Source organism: Cygnus atratus, chromosome 1 (assembly GCF_013377495.2).
Source record: "Cygnus atratus isolate AKBS03 ecotype Queensland, Australia chromosome 1, CAtr_DNAZoo_HiC_assembly, whole genome shotgun sequence".
NCBI classification, from domain to species: Eukaryota; Metazoa; Chordata; class Aves; order Anseriformes; family Anatidae; genus Cygnus; species Cygnus atratus.
The window spans coordinates 138,638,123-138,656,222 of NC_066362.1; the positions used below are offsets into that span (position 1 = coordinate 138,638,123).

At 43.5% G+C, this 18,100-nt stretch overlaps 1 protein-coding gene across 2 annotated transcripts in view; it reads right to left on the reverse strand.

Moving 5' to 3' along the window:
• The window catches only part of GABRA5 (gamma-aminobutyric acid type A receptor subunit alpha5), a 55,159-nt gene that overhangs the window by 5,101 nt on the left and 31,958 nt on the right, over positions 1-18,100 (reverse strand). For both annotated transcript variants that reach the window (XM_035558102.1, XM_035558103.1), the window contains exon 6: positions 3,673-3,816. In XM_035558102.1, coding sequence (XP_035413995.1) covers positions 3,673-3,816 — 144 coding nt within the window. The remainder of the gene's footprint in view (positions 1-3,672; positions 3,817-18,100) is intronic.

Sequence of the window (18,100 nt, forward strand, 5' to 3'; positions counted from 1 at the left end):
CTTTTGATGAACACAGAAAATGAATGCCTATATTTTGATGTTCTTCCATAGCTGATTCTTACCTTTTTGTTTTCTTTAACCTACCAAAGCTCTTGTCTCCACTGAAATAATGATATCACCCAATTTTGTATTTGCTCTTCTCACAGCTGCTATCTTCTCCTATTTTCCCTACTGCCCTTTTCAAAAATGCCTGCACTAAGAACATCCTCTCCAGCAGACTTGGGGCTGGCAAAAAAAAAAAAAAAAAAAAAAAAAAAAAGCTTGTTTTTTAATGGCCTGGGACCACTGCTTGAAGTAATGCTAAAAGCTGCCTGAGTTGGCCTCTTGTTTATAGAGAATGAAATCCTGTCTCTGTTGGAGTGGCAAAGCTCCCTCTTACTTCTGTAAGGCCACAGTATACCCTTAGACCATAAGCTTTCTTAAACAAGGGCTAATTTTTATTATAGGTTTCTGTAGCACTTTTAGACGAGAGTCCTGCTTCTGGTGGGGTCCACTCACCACTACAAAAACAATTCTAATCACAAATTTAGCACTGATGAAAAGCTCAAGAGTGTGAGTGGCTGCATTTCTTCCCAGAGCTATGCTACTGAGCTGCTGCTGGTCTTAAGTTTTTCTGATGTTCTAAAAGCTAATACAGTGGGGTTTTTTTGGTATCCAGGCGATGGAGTTCTGGAGACTGTGCTTACAAATTTTCAGGATCTCCCATGCATTCTTCCAATGTCATTATGCTGGGATTCATAGGAGTATTTTAACAAGGATGGGCCAGCCCCTAGGTTTGTTTGGTTGCCATATATGCCTTGGATCAGTTTTATCAACAACAGTTCTGGCACGATCCTGATGTTAGGTCTGTGACACTGCAGTCCCTGATCATGCTGACATCCACAACATTTTGGTCCACAAGAGATGCCTGTGTTTTTCTGATAGTGCTGCACAGGAAACACTCATCTCAAGGAAAAAAATCAGACTTATTTGGTGCAGAATGAAGGGCTGATTTTTTACTGTATTATTTAGGCTTTGGATATTTCAGAGTTTGGACTCCAGCTGGCAGAACTGAAAAGAGTGGGTTTGTGTTTTGTTTTGCGGCACTGCAGATCCTAAGTTAGTGATGAGAGACTCCGGGTCTGGGCAACAGAGCTGGGCAACCATTTGCAAAAACCAGCACAATCCACGTGGACCCAGATCCCACATCTGAATGCTTTGAGCACCGCAACAGCAGGATGCACCAGATGTTGGCACTGCTGGAAGCAGTGTGAGATGTCAAGTATCTTCTCTTCTGGGGGAATAATATTTGGGGATGTTAGTACAAAAAAAAACCACACCACACAGGTGGCACGTGTCAGAGCCATTTTCTCTGGCAAGGCTAAAATATTCATGATTTCAAAATTGGTTGGTGAACTGGGAGCTCCAGGATACCTTTTCTGAGAAGACAGATAAACATAGCAGCTTGGGTACAAAATTAGCAGAATCCCACAGGACTGCTGCAGGTCCAGTATTTCCATTAAAAACAAAAAAATAAAAATCTGTTAGAAAGAGAAGCATAAATGTCCTGTGACATATACAAACATTTTGCCTATGCAACTGCAAGGGCTGTGTATTTTGACTCATGTGTGAAAAAAAAAAAAAACAATAAAATAAAATTAAAAAATCCCAGCAGTTGGATTCATGCAACAGCTATTTTCTTTTTCTTTTTCACGTTCAAAAATGCAATAGAAGGAAGAAATGCCTTAGATGGTCGTTCATAAGTAACCCTGATTTCTGGCCTACCATAAGCTTGATGAAGTCCAGAAAATCCATCGTGGACTGATGCTTTCCCGAGTGCAAAATCGGATTTTTGCATTTTGCTAATCCCTGGTTACAATCTGTGTCCTGCTCTTTGTGATCCACCCTGCAATCAGAATCCAGCCACCCCAGATGCAACCCCGGACATTAATATAAAATCTTGATGTTGGAAAACAAGCATTTATTAGCCTAAATCTTAGCGTACAGGAGGGACGACACTACTGGGCAGCACCTCTGGGCTTTGTCTGGAGAGTGCAGCATTCCCTTGGGCTGAGGACTACAAGGAGCTTTCCGAGGCAGACTGCAAGCTGGTGGTGGCCCGGAGCTGACACACTGGAGCACACGCTGCTGGGGCTGGGTTGTTTTCTGGCTCTGAGGAGCAGGACAAGCTTGTAGGAGATGACCCAGTACATCCTCTGGATCTTTTTCTTGGCCATGATGAAGGCAAGAGGGGAGCTGCCGTTCATCACAGAGAACAACGCAGCTATGATGGTAAACTGGTAAGGAAAAAGGTGTCTTTCTTTGCTCCTTAATGGGGGATAGCAACACTTATTTGTCCTTTTTCTACCGCGGCTCCTCTGACTCTGTCATCTCTTGACTTTCATATGTCTTTGCTTTAGGAACAGCTTTGTGACTCCTGAGTTAGGCAAAGGGAAGGGATGAAGCTCCGTAGTGGTTGTGTTTCGTGGGTCCCTCATGCTGCCTGAGGCAAGCTTTCCATTGCTTTGTCTTGTGTTTGGAGAGTAAGTGACAAGCCTAGCCATCCCCTTTATTAGGCACATTTGGACATCTCGAGCAGAAAGATTTATGCGCCTTGATGCTTTGGTCAAAGTAACCTTGTGTGTGAGTGTACTCCTGCCTGTTTTCACATCTCCTAAATTTCCCGTGGATAGTAACTGGTTCCTAACTTGACCTATACCTCGTCCTCTACAATCCTGCCCTCCGCTCCAAGCCTGTCATTTTTCACCAGAGATGCGGCTGCATCTCCAGAAGACACCAGGCAATTAGACTGGCTTTGTCATTGCTAATTACATTTCTTCCTGCCGCAGGGTGCCCCCTGTTGCCTCCCAGGCCCCACAGTGGAAACCTCCCTTCCCTTCAAGGCAGGCTATTTTGTTCCTGCAGGCTGAGGAGCCCTCACGCTCCGTGCCACTAATGTTCTCAGGACGAGTGCATTGTGTAACCTGGTTAAGCCCCTGTCCCGCAGGGCCCCTGTGATGCCTGTCACAGCCTCGGCCCCCCTGGGACTCCCCCCACCAATGCGCACCCAGGGCTGCCCTTGCATGGGGGCCTTAAGAAGCAAGGGGGGGACAGCTCACGTGGGTGCCTGGGCCAGGATTAAACCTTCTTTGCCTCCCTAATGCTGCCACATCTGGTGCCTCTGCGTCCAGCTGGGGAGGAAATGGAAATCCTCGGGGCTGGTGGCTCCTCTCCGGCAGCGGGGTCCCCTGCGCACGCTGCAGAGCCACGCCACCTGCCCTCCTCTCCCTCCTCCTCCCCCTGCCGCGGCCTCATCGAGCAAATCATTTTAAAGCGATGATTGAAACGGATCAAATGCGTGGGTGGTGTTTGCCTCCCAGGGTGGTTCCTCCCACAGGGAAATACGCCAGTAATAGCGCTGGCAGCCTGGGCAAAGGCAGCTGCCAAGAAGTTGTGTGCAGTGTCTCCAGCACTCCTGTTAAATATCGAGAGCTTGGATGCATCTTCTGCAGTGGCTTTGTAAAGTACCTAACAGCCAGCACAGGGCCCTGTCTGATTTAATACCTCTGCTAAGTAGCCAGGAACCTGCCCGGATCTTCCTAGCACCCCACATCCTACAGATGCATCCCTGTCCTCCCTGGAAAACAACCAGAGCCTTTCAGCAACCAGGGTGGGTGGAAATATTCTCCCTACCTGTACTGGTGCTGATGTTTTCAGTTCCTACGGTCTGTCCCATCAGGTGGTACTGGTTAAGTCGTGAACCGTCTTCGGCCACCACCACAGACGTTGTGGTGCTATTAGTCCACACGTAGATCACTTCAGAATTGGGGTAAGCATCTGTCAACACGGGAAAAAAGAGATGGTGATGAGTAAAAAAACACCGTGTAATATTTTAGTGGATCCTTAAATGATAAATGGTGGGGAGGGGGAAGAATGGAGGAGTGAGAGTGAATGGAGAAAAACAAATAAAGATGATATAATCATGTTCCCATATGCCCAGCTCAAAAAATATTAGGTTGAAGCCTTCTAATATAACAGATGTGTGGGATGGTTTGTCAGAGGGTGGAACAGTGCAGGTATAAATATAATCCATCACAACCACTCGATTTGGGAAAGAGCAGCTCAGACCCATACTCATGTAGCTGGCAGCTCCTAAACCCCAGCGAGCCGCAGAAGGTATTTCTTGAAGTCCCCCCTCAAAAGCACTCATGCACCTCGAGTGCCTGGGCAAGAGGGAGCTTCTGTGTCTCGTCCCATTTCAAGGATAAAATACCAAGTGATGCTGTGGGCAAGCACGGGATCTGTTGTGTGTGCTGAGTTTGAGATACGTGCATGTGGGAGAGAGGATGTGTGGGGGGGATGACTGCAGATGAAGGAAGCTGGGACAAGTGTGTGTGCCCCTCTGTGCATGCATGTCTGTGACCCACAAGAGCAGAGAAAGTATCGAGGGGTGGGATGGCATGAAGGAGAGCAGGAGCAGGGTGTTGTGCTTACTGGAGCGAACTGGTGGTGGTGCAGATACACCTGCACGCCTGGAGATGAGAACGTGACAAGATCTCTCTTGCATGCATTTGGAAGTCCTTGGAAATAAAGGCAGTGGCAGAACTGCCAACTCATTCCCTCCTCAGTAATGTTGCTGTTATTTTTAAAGCCTTAACACCTGGAGTAATTAAACTATTATAAAAGAATCTCATTTTTCTTTTAGAAATACTGACGACACTGTCTTTTATTTTTATTTTTTAAGCTTTCTCTGCAGATTAAGTCTAAAAAAAAAAAAGGAGCTGACTATACATTTAAATATATTTTATTTAATTAAGGAGATCTCACACCTTACCTGAGCACCCTGATCATAGAGAGATTTCGGGTAACTTTACTGAAGGCATGTTACATAGGCTGGAGTCCACTGTACTAATATCTCTGGACAACAGGCGAGGCTTACTTTCCCAGTAGGATGTGAAATGCAGATAGAGCTCAAAGGGGTTGAAATCAAATACAAATATCTCACCTTCTGCACTCTGTAACTAGTAAGTTGGTGGTGCAGAATGTTTTCTTCTGAAAAAAAATCATGTCCTAGTTCAATACAATCTAGCAGGCAACATGTGGTGGCCTTCCAGATAAGAACTTTAAAGGCAAAGGCAGGAGACTAGCTTGAAGGACTGTGTGTACTGTGTACTGTCTCCAACAGACCCCAAGTTTTGGTTGCCAGAGCCAGCAAGGTGTCTTGGAAAGCTGTGACGCCACAGAGGACTTAAAAACTTTCCCAGAAAGCAGTTCAACATGAACTTCTGAGTCACTGCAATGGGAAAAAATATGCTAAGGCAGCCCCTGGATTCATACAGCCAGGAATGTCAAGCAGCAAACGGGAAGTCGTCCTGGTTCGGGTTAGGAGCAGCCGTAGCACAATGAATCACATTGTGAGCTGCAGATCACTTGGATGCTGGAGCAGGCAGCAGGGAGGAAAGCAGTACCTTGTTTTCCCTGTTGCTAATCTTCCCTGAGCATCTGTGGGAAGTGCTACCAGAGGCAGAATACTAGGCTGGGTACACCTTTGATCTGAGTTTTTACAGCTATTCTTACATTGTTGTCCACACTTTAAAAAAGCTATGGAAATAATGACAGAGAAAGACAGTTCAAAAGAGGGTCACAAGTATCTCCAGGGACTGGAAAACAAGTGTTATGATTTGCAGCTTAAGGAGCTCAACTTATTTAGCTCACTGACAAGAAGCTGAGACATGACTCAATCACTGAGCATAGATACTTCCATGCAGAAAAGAAATCTAAGAACAGGGTGGATTTTTCACACTACTGACAAAAGGAAAAGAAAAAAAAATCAGTGCCTGAAAGATGGTTTCAGAGAGATTCTGATGAAGAATAGGACACAATTTCCTAACTGGGGGTTGGGGTGTGATTAAACAGTGGATAATCTTCCAAGAAAAGACCATGGACTGCTGTCACTAGAAATATAAATATAGGATGAGATCTTTTTCATCATACCTCTGATAGTAGCTTTTTGCTGCTGTGCTCATTGCTGGAGCTAATCCAAGTTTTGGAATTTGAGAATCTATGAATCCTCCATCCTTATTAGCCATGCAGCCATGCAGGACTGCCCACACGCTTTTCATATGCTTGTATTTGTAGCTGTGGAGTAAAATTGCTGTAATTACATCTCATGATCTGCTTTGAAAGGCTACGAAGGAATTTCTTCCCTACTGCAAAATATTTGCATCACAAAAAGTGGTGGAATTTCACCTTTCCCTTAAGAGAAGAGATGCTCTCCTCATCCCAGAGATGATTACAAGTTTATAGCATTCCTTAAGTAATTCCAAAGCTAGATCTGGAGAAAAGAAGTAGGAGGAGACGGGTTGGTTTAAAAAGATGCTGCAGAAAACCCTCTTTTTAAAATGCTTATCTGGTACATGTTGTTCATATGTTGATGGCCCCAGTGAGTGTTGGATCTGTGTAGGACACTTTTCTGTTGAAGACACTGTAACCAAATTCCACTGAAATTAAGAGATAAGGTTTAAAAGGCATTCAGATGTGTTATTTCTTAGCTCTACCTACCTTTGATGATCCTAAACTAAACCAGTGTCTCTGCTTTGAATTGCAGCCTTTACTGGGTACTTAAACACATGCACCTGTGCAGGCTTGGGGGCTCTTATTCTGGAACAGCCCAGCACATCCTTCTGTGAAAAAAATAACATCTGTAATTCAAACAGAGGCTGGGAGGTGCCAAACTGTGCCCAGACACACCAGATCTCACAGGCAATGCTTTGTGAGGCTGCTTTCTTTCTAAATTGGGTCAGGAAAGAGAGGCCTGGCAAGAAGAGCGAGCAGATAGGCAAGCAAGGGCAGAGCCTGGGACCAGTCCCTGCTTGGGAGGACTCCAGTTTGTGGATCCTCTTTCACAGGAGAATATCTATTGCTAGGCCACAGGATAGATGGCTGAGGGTACCCCTTTCTGCCCTCTTTCTGCCTGGGTGCCCTGCCACTGCCCAGCCAGGAGTAAAAGCATCTCTGGGGGAAGGGAGAACAGCCCAGCTAGGAGGGGAGCTCCCAGCTTCTCCTTCCAGTGCTATCTGCTCTGTTTGCTTTGTGATGTAGACAAAGGAGGACTCAGGAATTTTCTTCTCCCTTCAGTGCGGTTTCCCTTGCTTGCTTCTGCTCTGACTTCAAACTAACTGCAGTGGGACTACAAGAGCTTCTTGTGCAGGAGCAGAAGGGTGGCTGTTGATAGGGATTGAAGAAATAAGGGTTGCACACATCCTTATGGAGCCCACCCCAAATGGATGCAGCCAGCAGTGATTTCCCTGCCTCCAAAGAATTAATTAGGAAAGAGAAGACATTAGGAATAGGATGAATATACCCCAGTCTATGGATAACCTATCGCACAGGATCATGGATATGAACGCCCCATCTATCTCCCATGCAACTGTAAGAAAACCAGGCCCGTGTTTTAAAAGGCTGTTATAAAGGATTCTTTTGCTTAATGCCTCCTTACCTCACTCTGGGCAGGCTATGAGAATCTAAGCTTCCTTGTAAGAAAGAGAAGAATTGAGAAAATGTCAAAACAGGAATGTGAATGTAAAAAGATGCAGTCACCCCCTCAGTCCCTAAGCACCTTTGAGAGAAATGTACAGCTCTGACAGGAATAGGCTACCCCACAAACCTTGGTGTAGCAGCGGAACCACCAACCATGTCTTTTCTGGTCATCTAGATAAACCTTTTGGTGCCTGTGTAATTGTACTACATGGTTGTCTTCCTGTCCTTCTGCTACACCTTCCCAGAAATCTCAGACTCCAGTTATCCTGATCTTGAGTACCAAAGGCTCCAGCTCCACTCCTGATAACCCATGCAGTATAATTAGACACAGTCATATTGAAAGCTGAATGTGTGGGAGTAGTCTAGAATAATGTTATTTTGCTACTGGGATAGAGCAGCTGCTAATGAAGAGATGGTATTATTCACTGTCATACCAAACTGTGTAAAAACCTCCCTCTGTTTCAGTAAAGCTCCCAGAAGGTTTTCAGTCTGCCTTGCTCGCTGAAGGACTGAAGAACTTCAGCTCCTGCTTTCTAGAGTTATGGGAAAGGCTTACTGCTGATTAGGGAATGAGGCCCTCACCTCCTCCACACGGTGTGCACACTGAGCAAGGAGTCTCCCAGTGAGTGACAGGAAAATGTAGTAAATGCTTTGGGTTAGCAAGCTGGAAGAACACTGCTGGTGTTGCTGTAAAAGCAAACCCAAATTCAAAGCCACTGAAAAAACAACTGAGACTGCTTGGCTTTCAGTCTAATTTAAGCAAGTAGGCTTCTTCTGCTATTCTGAATCCAAATAATTAATTTGGTGTTTTTTACCATCATTTTGCTAGCTTGCCAAAGAAAGCGGGAAGCCTCATTCAGTTATTCTTTCTCTTCTAAGCTCACTCTTTCAAAAAGCAAGAAAAAAAGGTAGCAGTTGAGATGAAGAGCTGAAAATACAGAGAGGTATGATGTTATTAGAAGAAAGAAAATGACAACATATTTATTTCTAGTGGGCATTTGATAAATGACTGCAGACTTATCACCTACCAAAATGATGAAATAAAGTCATTTCTTTTCTTATCTGTTTATTGATGAGAGGATCCATTTTTCTACGTTCCAACATCCAACATACACCGCAGTGAATATAAAACCCATAAAGAACTCCTTTGTTGTTTTTCCACACTCTCCACTATCTTCCTACTCTCATATATCTGGCAAGGTGAGCATGAAATGGCCCTTCTTACTCCAGTGAACAGAGGGCAGACGAGCAACCACAGCCAACGGGAGGAAATACATTAAGACAGGGTCTAACAGAGCAAAGCAGTCAGTTGGTAAGACCTAGAGGAACCTTGCCATTCACCCCTTGTGGGGTGCCCTGTTTTCCCTTGGACAGTTGTACCTGAGCAGGAAAAGACACACTGGGACAACTGTCTGCGTTGACTTGTTGGCCTCTTTCAAGGTGTTTCTACTTCTGTTTTGGTAAAGCCTTACAGTAAGGTTTTTAGAAGGACAGGAATTAGATGTTCAGCTGCCCTCTCCAGTGAGTGAAACAGTGTGAGTCACTCAGCACCCTCCCAGTGAGCAGTCCATCAGCAGGAAGCCTTCTTCTGCCACTGCCTCCACCACAGGAGCTAGCCCCACCTGTGGCTACGGACACACATTTTCCTTTCTCCCTTTTCTTTCTCTTCTACATTGAAATAAACTCCAGGAAAAAAATAAATAATAATAATAATAATAATAAATCTTAGCTCCTTAAGTCAAATAAAACCAAATGTGGATGACTGAGTCCAAACTTTAGGTCCGTGGGACCCAGATGTATTTCTAGGACTGAATTTTTTAAGCTATCACCCACAAAAAAAAATCTACAATTGAATTCTACAATTAAATGAACTGTCTAGCCACAGTCCATTACTGGATTTTTTCTTTTAGAAATACACTACTTAGAGATACCTAAAGAGATACTGTAGAAATTTGACTCAGCTTGTTTTCTATTTTACTCATTACAACTGTGCAGTTACATTCTTAGCTTTTACCATCATATTTATTACATGCCTCAAGATTGTCAGACTGCCTGATTTTGCAACCATTGCTAACCCCTATCAAAGTCTGTTGATTGAGAAAGCTGTGCATAAATTGTTTTCAGAAACTCTAGTTATAATAGCAATATTCAAACAAATATCTATGTCCATCTCTCTATCTATATATTTGACTCACTTAGAAGAGACCGTTAGATAACTCAATAGAGATCCAGATTTACAACCATGCAGATTTCTGCAGGCAGTAAAACAGTGCTGCTAAGAAGCCATAAGGTAGCAGCTTGAATTCCAAAATTCAGGCTGGGTTTCTTCTCGTTGGTGCATGAATACTTTTTACCTTATTACACAGCACTGTCAATGTTTGTGTCTATACAGCTGAGGCTAGATTTGAGTTCTGTAATTGGAATTTCCCATTAAATTGACTTGATGAGAATGAATCAGTGTACAAATGAGATCACTCTATAGGAAGAAGAAGAGATCGAGTAAAAATGTAAATTTAAATATAAAAATAACAAACGGTTCTAAATATGCATGGACTGGGTCTGGGGGGAAATAGCTTTTTATAAAAGTAAGTTATTAAAGTAAAACAGTGATTTAAATTATAAGAGAAATGTATTCACCTATTCAATGACTAAGAGCATAAATCAAGACTTTTCCATAGTGTGATGCTGAATTCTGCTGTTCTTATGGGAATTTGGAGGTCACAGAAATTACTTAAGGGACCTGAAATCATCGGAATTAAAACCGACCATTTAAACTGGCATGAGCTTACAGCATCTTGATAAACAGCATGAATGATTTTGAATATATGCCATGGACAAGAAGCATAATGTAAATGAGAATCACTTAGAATCACAGAGTGGTTGGGGTTGGAAGGAACATAGTGAGATCATCCAATCCAAACCCCAGCTCAAGCAGGGCCACCTAGAGCCAGTTGTCCAGGACCACGTCCACACAGTTTTCGACTGTCTCCAAGGATGGAGACTCCACAACCTCTCTAGGCAACCTATTCCACTGTTTGACCACCCTCAAAATGAAAATGTTTTCTTGTGTTCTGATAGAATTTCGTGCTTTTAAATTTGTGCCCATCATCTGTTGTCCCGTCACTGGGCACCACTGAGAAGAGCCTGTCTCTCCTCTTTTCATTCCCTCCCATCACGTATTTATACAGATGGAATAAATCCCCCTGAACCTTCTCTTCTCAAGGCTGAACAGTCCCAGCTTTCTCAGCCTCTCACTATATGAAAGATGCTCCAGCCTTTAAATTATATTTGTGGTCCTGCACTTGACATGTTCCACAAAGTCCCTATCTTTCTTGTACTGGGGATATCAGAATGGGGCACAGTGCCCCAAATGTAAGTAGAAATGAAAAACTCAGAATGAAATATTTTTGGAACAGCGCAATATCATCTAGATGGGACAAAAGAGGACCTGCAAAGAGGAAGTCATCATCGTGGACTTAAAGCAACTCTTCTATGAAACTGATGAGAAAAGATAATAGGACACCATTGACTGTGAAATAGCAGGAATTTCAGCCTTACTAAAATGACCATTGTTTCTGTTCTCCCAGAATTTACAAGAAAAATATGTATTGATAATATGGGCAGTATTTTATATGTTTTCCCAATACAAAGTTTTATTCGATTTTTTTTTTTTTCACATTCCACAGGGAATGGAATAGGATGCTTTAAAAAATGTGCTAGACGGGTCTCAAGAGACTTCATTACTAAGCAACACTAATATACTGTACTGATCATTACTAAAAAAATAAAGCCCTAAGTTAGATCAAAATGACTCTGTTTCAGAATGTAATTTATAAGTCACCTTAGGAAAAGGTGGGAATAGGAATGTGATAGAAGTGTCTACGGCTTGGAAATTAAATGGAAACACCAACTGTACCCACAACGTGGTGAGAAATACAGAACTGAAGATGCCTGTGAAATTTGTTTTGAGACACAGAGTTTTATGATGTTCCTTCAGCTTTTCAAAGCAAGTGACAGGTGGAAGGTCCTACTTAATTTTAGAAATTCCAGTTCATGGGGGAAAACTCTAAATATGACCCTACTTTGAGCTCAAAAAACATAAAGCAAAGGAAGAAAAAAGCCTTGTGATTTTTCCTGAAAGAAACTTTGTAATTTTTGAGGTGTGATTCATGGTTAACATAGGCAAGGCTGCTGACTGCTTTAATACAATAAATTAGCTATTTGCAAGCTGGTACACTAAATCACAGTCATACCAATGATGAACGTAATATGAATACTAATGAACAGTTGCACTGATAATTTGCCCAGCCACAGTACCCTCCCAGGATGCTATTACACCACCTAAGAATAGCCCTAAGCTAGGAGCTGTGCAGAGTAATGCAGAATTTCTCTCAAGGATCACTGTGGAGACCCAATTTGGCAACCAGAGCATTGCCCCTCAGAGAGGTGTGCATATTTGCCCCCATGCAGGCAGTGTCACCACCAGGACAGCTGGCGATTCGCTGCCCCATCCTGCATGCCCACATGGCAATGGGGAGCAATCAGAGCAGTGCATATATTCCCCAGGCACAGGGACTGCAACAGCAAACTGTCTCCTCACTGTGAAATCTGACAATGTAGGTACCTCATGCATGGCATACCAACCAGAGCTGGGATCCCCAGGCTCTGCTCAGAGAAAAAGAACAGCAAAAAGATAAAGTTTTCCCAGTGGGACACCCTGGACCACATCAAAAGGACAACATATGGGCACGTTTAGACAACTAACCTGTGCCACCCACGCCATGGGCAGACTGAAAGGGGTGACTAAACAGGGGCTGCTCTTGGGTTATTTCATGTCCATGTGCTCTGAGGCATCAGGTCATCTTCCCAAAGTGCCTGCTCTCATCTGAGAGCTGACTTTAGGGAGCAGGTGATGTCTTCCCTTTTTTGCTTGTTCTTTTCAACCCCTCTTCCCGTTTCTTCCCTTCACTGCAGTCAGTATTTATAACACAACCTCCTCCTTTATTCTGGGATTTAGTCTCAGTTGTCTTGATCTAGAACTAATCCAAGAATTGATTCTCTACCATATGTAATGGTGGCTGCACAACTGACTTTCACATTGAAGGGCTCAAAATCTGGTATTCTGGCCTTGATGTTTTCTTTTTTTCCGTTACGGCTGGTAAAAATATCTGTTGCAAGAGTAATACAGCAATCGAGCAGGAGGATATGCTGGGATGACATTTAAAAATCTGAAATATCCTGGAATCCCCCTGACCATACGCTGGTCTTTGTAGGCCTGGCATATGGCAGTTCCAAATTGGTTGGCCAGTTTGAGTGCCATAGTAACATTTAATGAACTTCGAATTTGTAATCACTATATTAGGCAGCTATATTAACTGCTTCATTAGATAAAACAGCATGGTCATGAGGAAGACGCTAGAGATTTAATTTAGTTTTTGCAAAGCAAATAAAAGTATCCTCCAAAGTGTGACTGACACCATTACTCACACTGCACAGTATCTTACTCTGTAAGCAATCTTGATTGCAGTGGTCCACTCATTTTGCAAGCTGCTGCTTAATATTAGCAAAGCTAATGAGATCAGCTCTCCAGGAGTATCGCTAGGGTTTCCTTTGAGAAATTTCCTTTTCCTTTGAGAAACGCTGAGTGAATTTTAGAAAGTTTTAAAGGGTGCCTTCAAAAACATGGTATTTTTGGCCAAAACTTACTTCATGGAGTGAAACCATGACCTTACCATAATTAATGGAAGTTCTTCCCACCCACTTCAGTGGCACCAGGCACTCACAGGCAGCACATCTACTGAGCTACCATTCAGAGCATCATGATTTATGCATCAGTAGGACCTGAAACCAGCCAAGAGTGATTGGGACTACTTGCAGAACTAAATATATGCCTTTGTTTCTGAAACTGGTCTCTTAATGAAGACATTTACAACTCTCAGAAGTACTGCTACACTAATAACACTGTGCGAATGTATGATCAATAGACAGGTAGAGGCAGTAGGCTGAAATATTATTGTTCAAACACTTTAACACTGCTCAGAGACTACAACCACCAGAACTTATTCTTTATGCCCAAGTTGCAGTCACTTAAGGCTCAGCAGTGGGAAAACTCCCCAAACCCCAAGGTCGGAGAAAAGATCCTCTTGTTCCCATCCTCAGCTGCTAGCCTCAAGGCTCAAACTTAGCTGGGTTTTCCTGAACCCTGGAAGCCAGCCCTTTGGCAGGCATATTGCTATTTCATATACCATCACATGCTGCAACATGATTGAAAATGTCAGGCATGCAAGGCTACTTGAAACTCTGAAGAGCATCGTCTGCTCCAGGGCCCTTCAGGGCAGCAGTGCAGAATGAGGAGCACCTGCAGTCCTGAGAATGGGTGCTGGTGCAGAGACCCAGCAGCACAGCTTCTATTTCTGCTCCCGGCACTGAGCTGGAGGGTGACCTTCTGGAAGAGACTCCAGCTTTTTCAGCCTGTGACTAGGCTCCTTTGTGGGGTCATAGTGTAGGAGAAGGGGGCTGCTCCGGTTTGCCATGTGAGGGCAGCCGCACACTCGCTCTTCCTCCTCTCTCCCTCACCTTCCACTGATGTATAACCGAGGCTTTTTCATTTCCCTTCGTAATGAACACAAAAGGAGAGTTTTGTTAATGGGCACAGAACAGCCCGAGGCCATCAGTTGTTGAACTCAGTGGTGGATAAAAGCCCTTTCCACTGGGAGCCCCTCTGAAGGGAGCTGGTGCTTGTCAGAGAAAGCCCCATTTTGCAGGCATGTGTCCGTCACAGAGCTAAAATGTCCCCTCTTTGGGAGCCCATCCCCTCTGGCCACAGAGACCCAGGGCCAAAGGCGCTTAAGTATTCATCTTCCCTGTACACAAGTAAAACATTTCCTTATCGACAGCCATCAGCTGACCTATTTTAGTCATCTGCTTTAGGAGGAGATTAACCTGAGTGTAAAAATATCTGCTTCTCTCCCCTGACTATAAGAGGGGTGAGAGTGGTTAGCTCAGCTGTATATATTTACTCTGCAGAAATATAAATTTAGGAGAGAAGGATCTCATCTTTGCTGACAGATTTACTACTGGGATGCTTTCGGCAAAGCAGCTAGCTGGTAGCACCGGCTGGACATGAGCAGACTTTCAGTGGACGTGGTATGGGAATGGGGAGAAAAAAAAGACAGCCCTTCAGGCTTCCCTTCTTCCCTTCTATTTCTTCACCAAAGACAACCCGAAAAGACTACTTATTTTAAAGAAACTTGCTGAGCTTGAACTGCAGCATGCAGTAAATCACAGCTTGGGCTAACCTGGCTTTTGGTACAGGGGATGAGGCTAACATAGGACCCGGCAATTTGGAGGGAGGACTGATGGCTGACAAGAGACCGAGGTGTCAGGAAGGAGCTGCCAGACTGGAAACTGAAATCAAAGTTTCGGCAGTGTCTTGCAGCTTTTTTTTCTTTCCCCCAAAGCTGTAGGCAAGTCATTAATGTACTGCAGTAGCACTGGGAGGCTCTAATTGAACCTAGGGACCCATAACGACAGAGGCAATAAAAGCAGGTAATGAACCACTCTATCTTTGCTCAGAAGAGACTGTAATTGCTGTTTGCCTCCTTCATCCTCACCTGCAAAATGCAGGCAGAGGAGACCTACCTGCCTCACACCAGTATCATGAGAATGATCTCAGAAGTGTTTATGAAATGCTTAGAAGCCACAGAAACAGCCACCTTAGAAAACAACAGCCATTAAAAACCTGGCGTGTGAAGCAGTGGAGCAGTTGTTACCCATTTGTCCCATTTACAAATAATATCCCATTTACTGGTGGCATAAACCTGTGATCCACAGCTGGCGACTTTAAGCCCTCGCTGTGCTTTTGGGGGCATTATGGGCCAAGTAACATCTTTGCAGGTTTGCACCCAAGGATCATTTCAAAGCTATAGATGCCTTAAGCTCACGAAGCAGAGTATCTGCATGTTATTTTCTACTGCTGACAACTCAAATTGAATCACAGTTTTCCTGCAATCAGGCAGTTGCGCAGCCTTTAAATGTAGGATGTAATCTCCAGAGTGGGAAATACATGCTGATGCTTGTATCATCAGCAAAGCACCTGGATCTCCACACTGTTCTGCCACTACAGCATCGAGACCTCTTTCAGGAGAGGGGAAAAAATGCTGTTGAGTATCTCCACACTAGTTCCTCTCCCTGCCTGAACTTCCGTTTTCTTGAGCTGATGTCAGTCAAGCTTTTCCTCCTGAAAAGCCTGCTGTGTGTGGGCCACCTTCAGATGAAGAGGCTGCCCACTAGGCAGGAGGCTTGCAAGCTTTCAGCCACGGCTGCTCAAGCAGCTACAGAAGATGCCAGCTGAGCCCTGGGGAAGCACTCCTAACAAATACAAAACCCATTTTCAATAACCATGATCCTGCATGCATGTTGGCCCTCCAGGCTGGGAGGGAGCCGAGCCCATGGCCACTGCAGCCCAGCATTTGCGTTGACTACAAGCTGGAAAGGGAAGACTTTTTTCAGGCATTTATTCTTTCCGACTTCTCTTTTCAACTCTGTTATGAACCTAAGGGGAAAAAGTGACTGGCATCTGAACAGATGATCACAAAAAGTAGGAACTGACTGATCCAAACCCAGGCAGTGTTTCACAGGAAAGTAATCGCACCCAGAGGATGAGATGGTAGCAAATGCTGCATTTTTAATGTATTTTTAAAATTCTCTTGGTGCAGACCTGAGTATACGTGATAAAGTCTTTGAAAAATTAATTAATGACAGTGACTACAAACTGCTAGGAGGAAACTAGCAGGTTTTCCAACTTCTTCTGGAAAGTCCTGAATGTATCATTGATGCAGGTGAAGGAAAACTGACTGATGTGACAATTTTAGGGAGCTTTTAGAAAGGGCCCTTTTCACTTCTGTCACACTAACAGGTACCACTTAGTTGGGAAACCTAACAAACAAGTGAGAAGTTAGGGCCATATTTATTGGTAAGTTCTGCTCAAGGACAGAGTCCCATAATAACACCTGTGGAAACATGATTCACACAGTCCAGGCTCAGGAGCCCACTTTTTAAATTCTAAGCAGATTTCTCTTGAGAAAGGCTTCTTAGATTTCTGAAATACTCAAGTATTATAGTATTTCCTTTTAAGCACCACATTCCTTCAATCTCCTGCCCTTTGGGAGCTCCAGGCTGCATTGTTCCACATTTTGTATGGGACTGAACACAAGGAACTTGTGAAGCTGTTGACTGCACTGACTGTTTAAAATGCTGGACTGAAGAGGTACCTATGTTGTTACAGATGTGTATTTGAAATGAGTACAGGCTATGCTGTGCCACCTGTGAGATCACAGAAGTAATTATTGGTATAATCTACTCCACTCAGTGTAGGAGAAACAGCAAAGCTCCTACAAGATGCTTGCAGAAATAGTAAAGTTGTCTCTACACAGAAAAGCATTACTGACTTCTTTATTAAGACCCCTTGAAAAAACGTGGCTTCCAACATAAATAACTGGTATAGTACCTAGAAGAGATACAAAAGCTTGCGGCCAACGTATGCAACACCTAACTGATCTACAGCAGCAACTGTTTCTTCTGAACAGTGTATAACAGAGGTATCTATTTCTGAGCTAGCTACATAGACAAAAATTGATTTCTAAGTTTCTCTGACCAAGGCAAAATGTACTTATCTACATTGGAGTTAGTATTGCAGAGATATAGGGACTTCTAAAATATGATTCATCTCATCGTTAGGCAGTAGTCAAAAATAGTTCTAATGAGCTGTACTACAAAAGTACTTACTTCCTTTCAGTGGCCATAAAGGGGGTCCAGACAACTAACTGTGATACAGTTGTCTATCTAAAATTGTCACAGACCCATCCTGTTCATGTTCCAATGCTTCACTATCAATGTGAGGCTTTCAATATGAGACAAACCTCTCTGTTCATTCTGGAGCTGAGCATTTCCACATCCCAGAACAGAAAAGAGGCACAGCAGATTTGGGCAAGTCTGGTGGAACCTAGTGGCTCTTGTGAATCCCTACGATTTTATGAGTGTGTTTCAGCCAACACAGTCCCATGACTAGTCAGGTGTCCAAAAGTCCAAGGATTCTAGAGTCAAATAACAGCAATTACCATTAGGTGGTCTCCACCTTCTCCACTAATTCTAAGACATGTATTATAAATTAGTTCAGGCTAGATGACTATGCTTTACTAACTAAACTTATATAAAATTTAAATCCAGGTCTAAGCCACTTGTTTAGATTGCTTTTGTCTGACACTGCCACAAGCACCTCTTTCAGCATGTCTACAGACCCAGTCTTTAAACAACTTGAAATTAGCAGAGACAAATTACAGCTAAAGTGGTTGTTGGTAACGAGTGGGAATACAAGGTACGAGGAAGGAGCTGAGAAATGTATTAAAGCTCAGAAATTTTAGTAATCAACTAGCTTCACCTTATTTTAGTCATTCAGGTGTCCACTGCAATGTAGGTATCTAAGTAAGAAGTGATAAACTTCAGGAAAATGTAAAAGACTTTACCTGAGCTAGCAGCATGCCTCCCTTGACTTCATGTAAAGCTTCTATAAACCACATAAAGG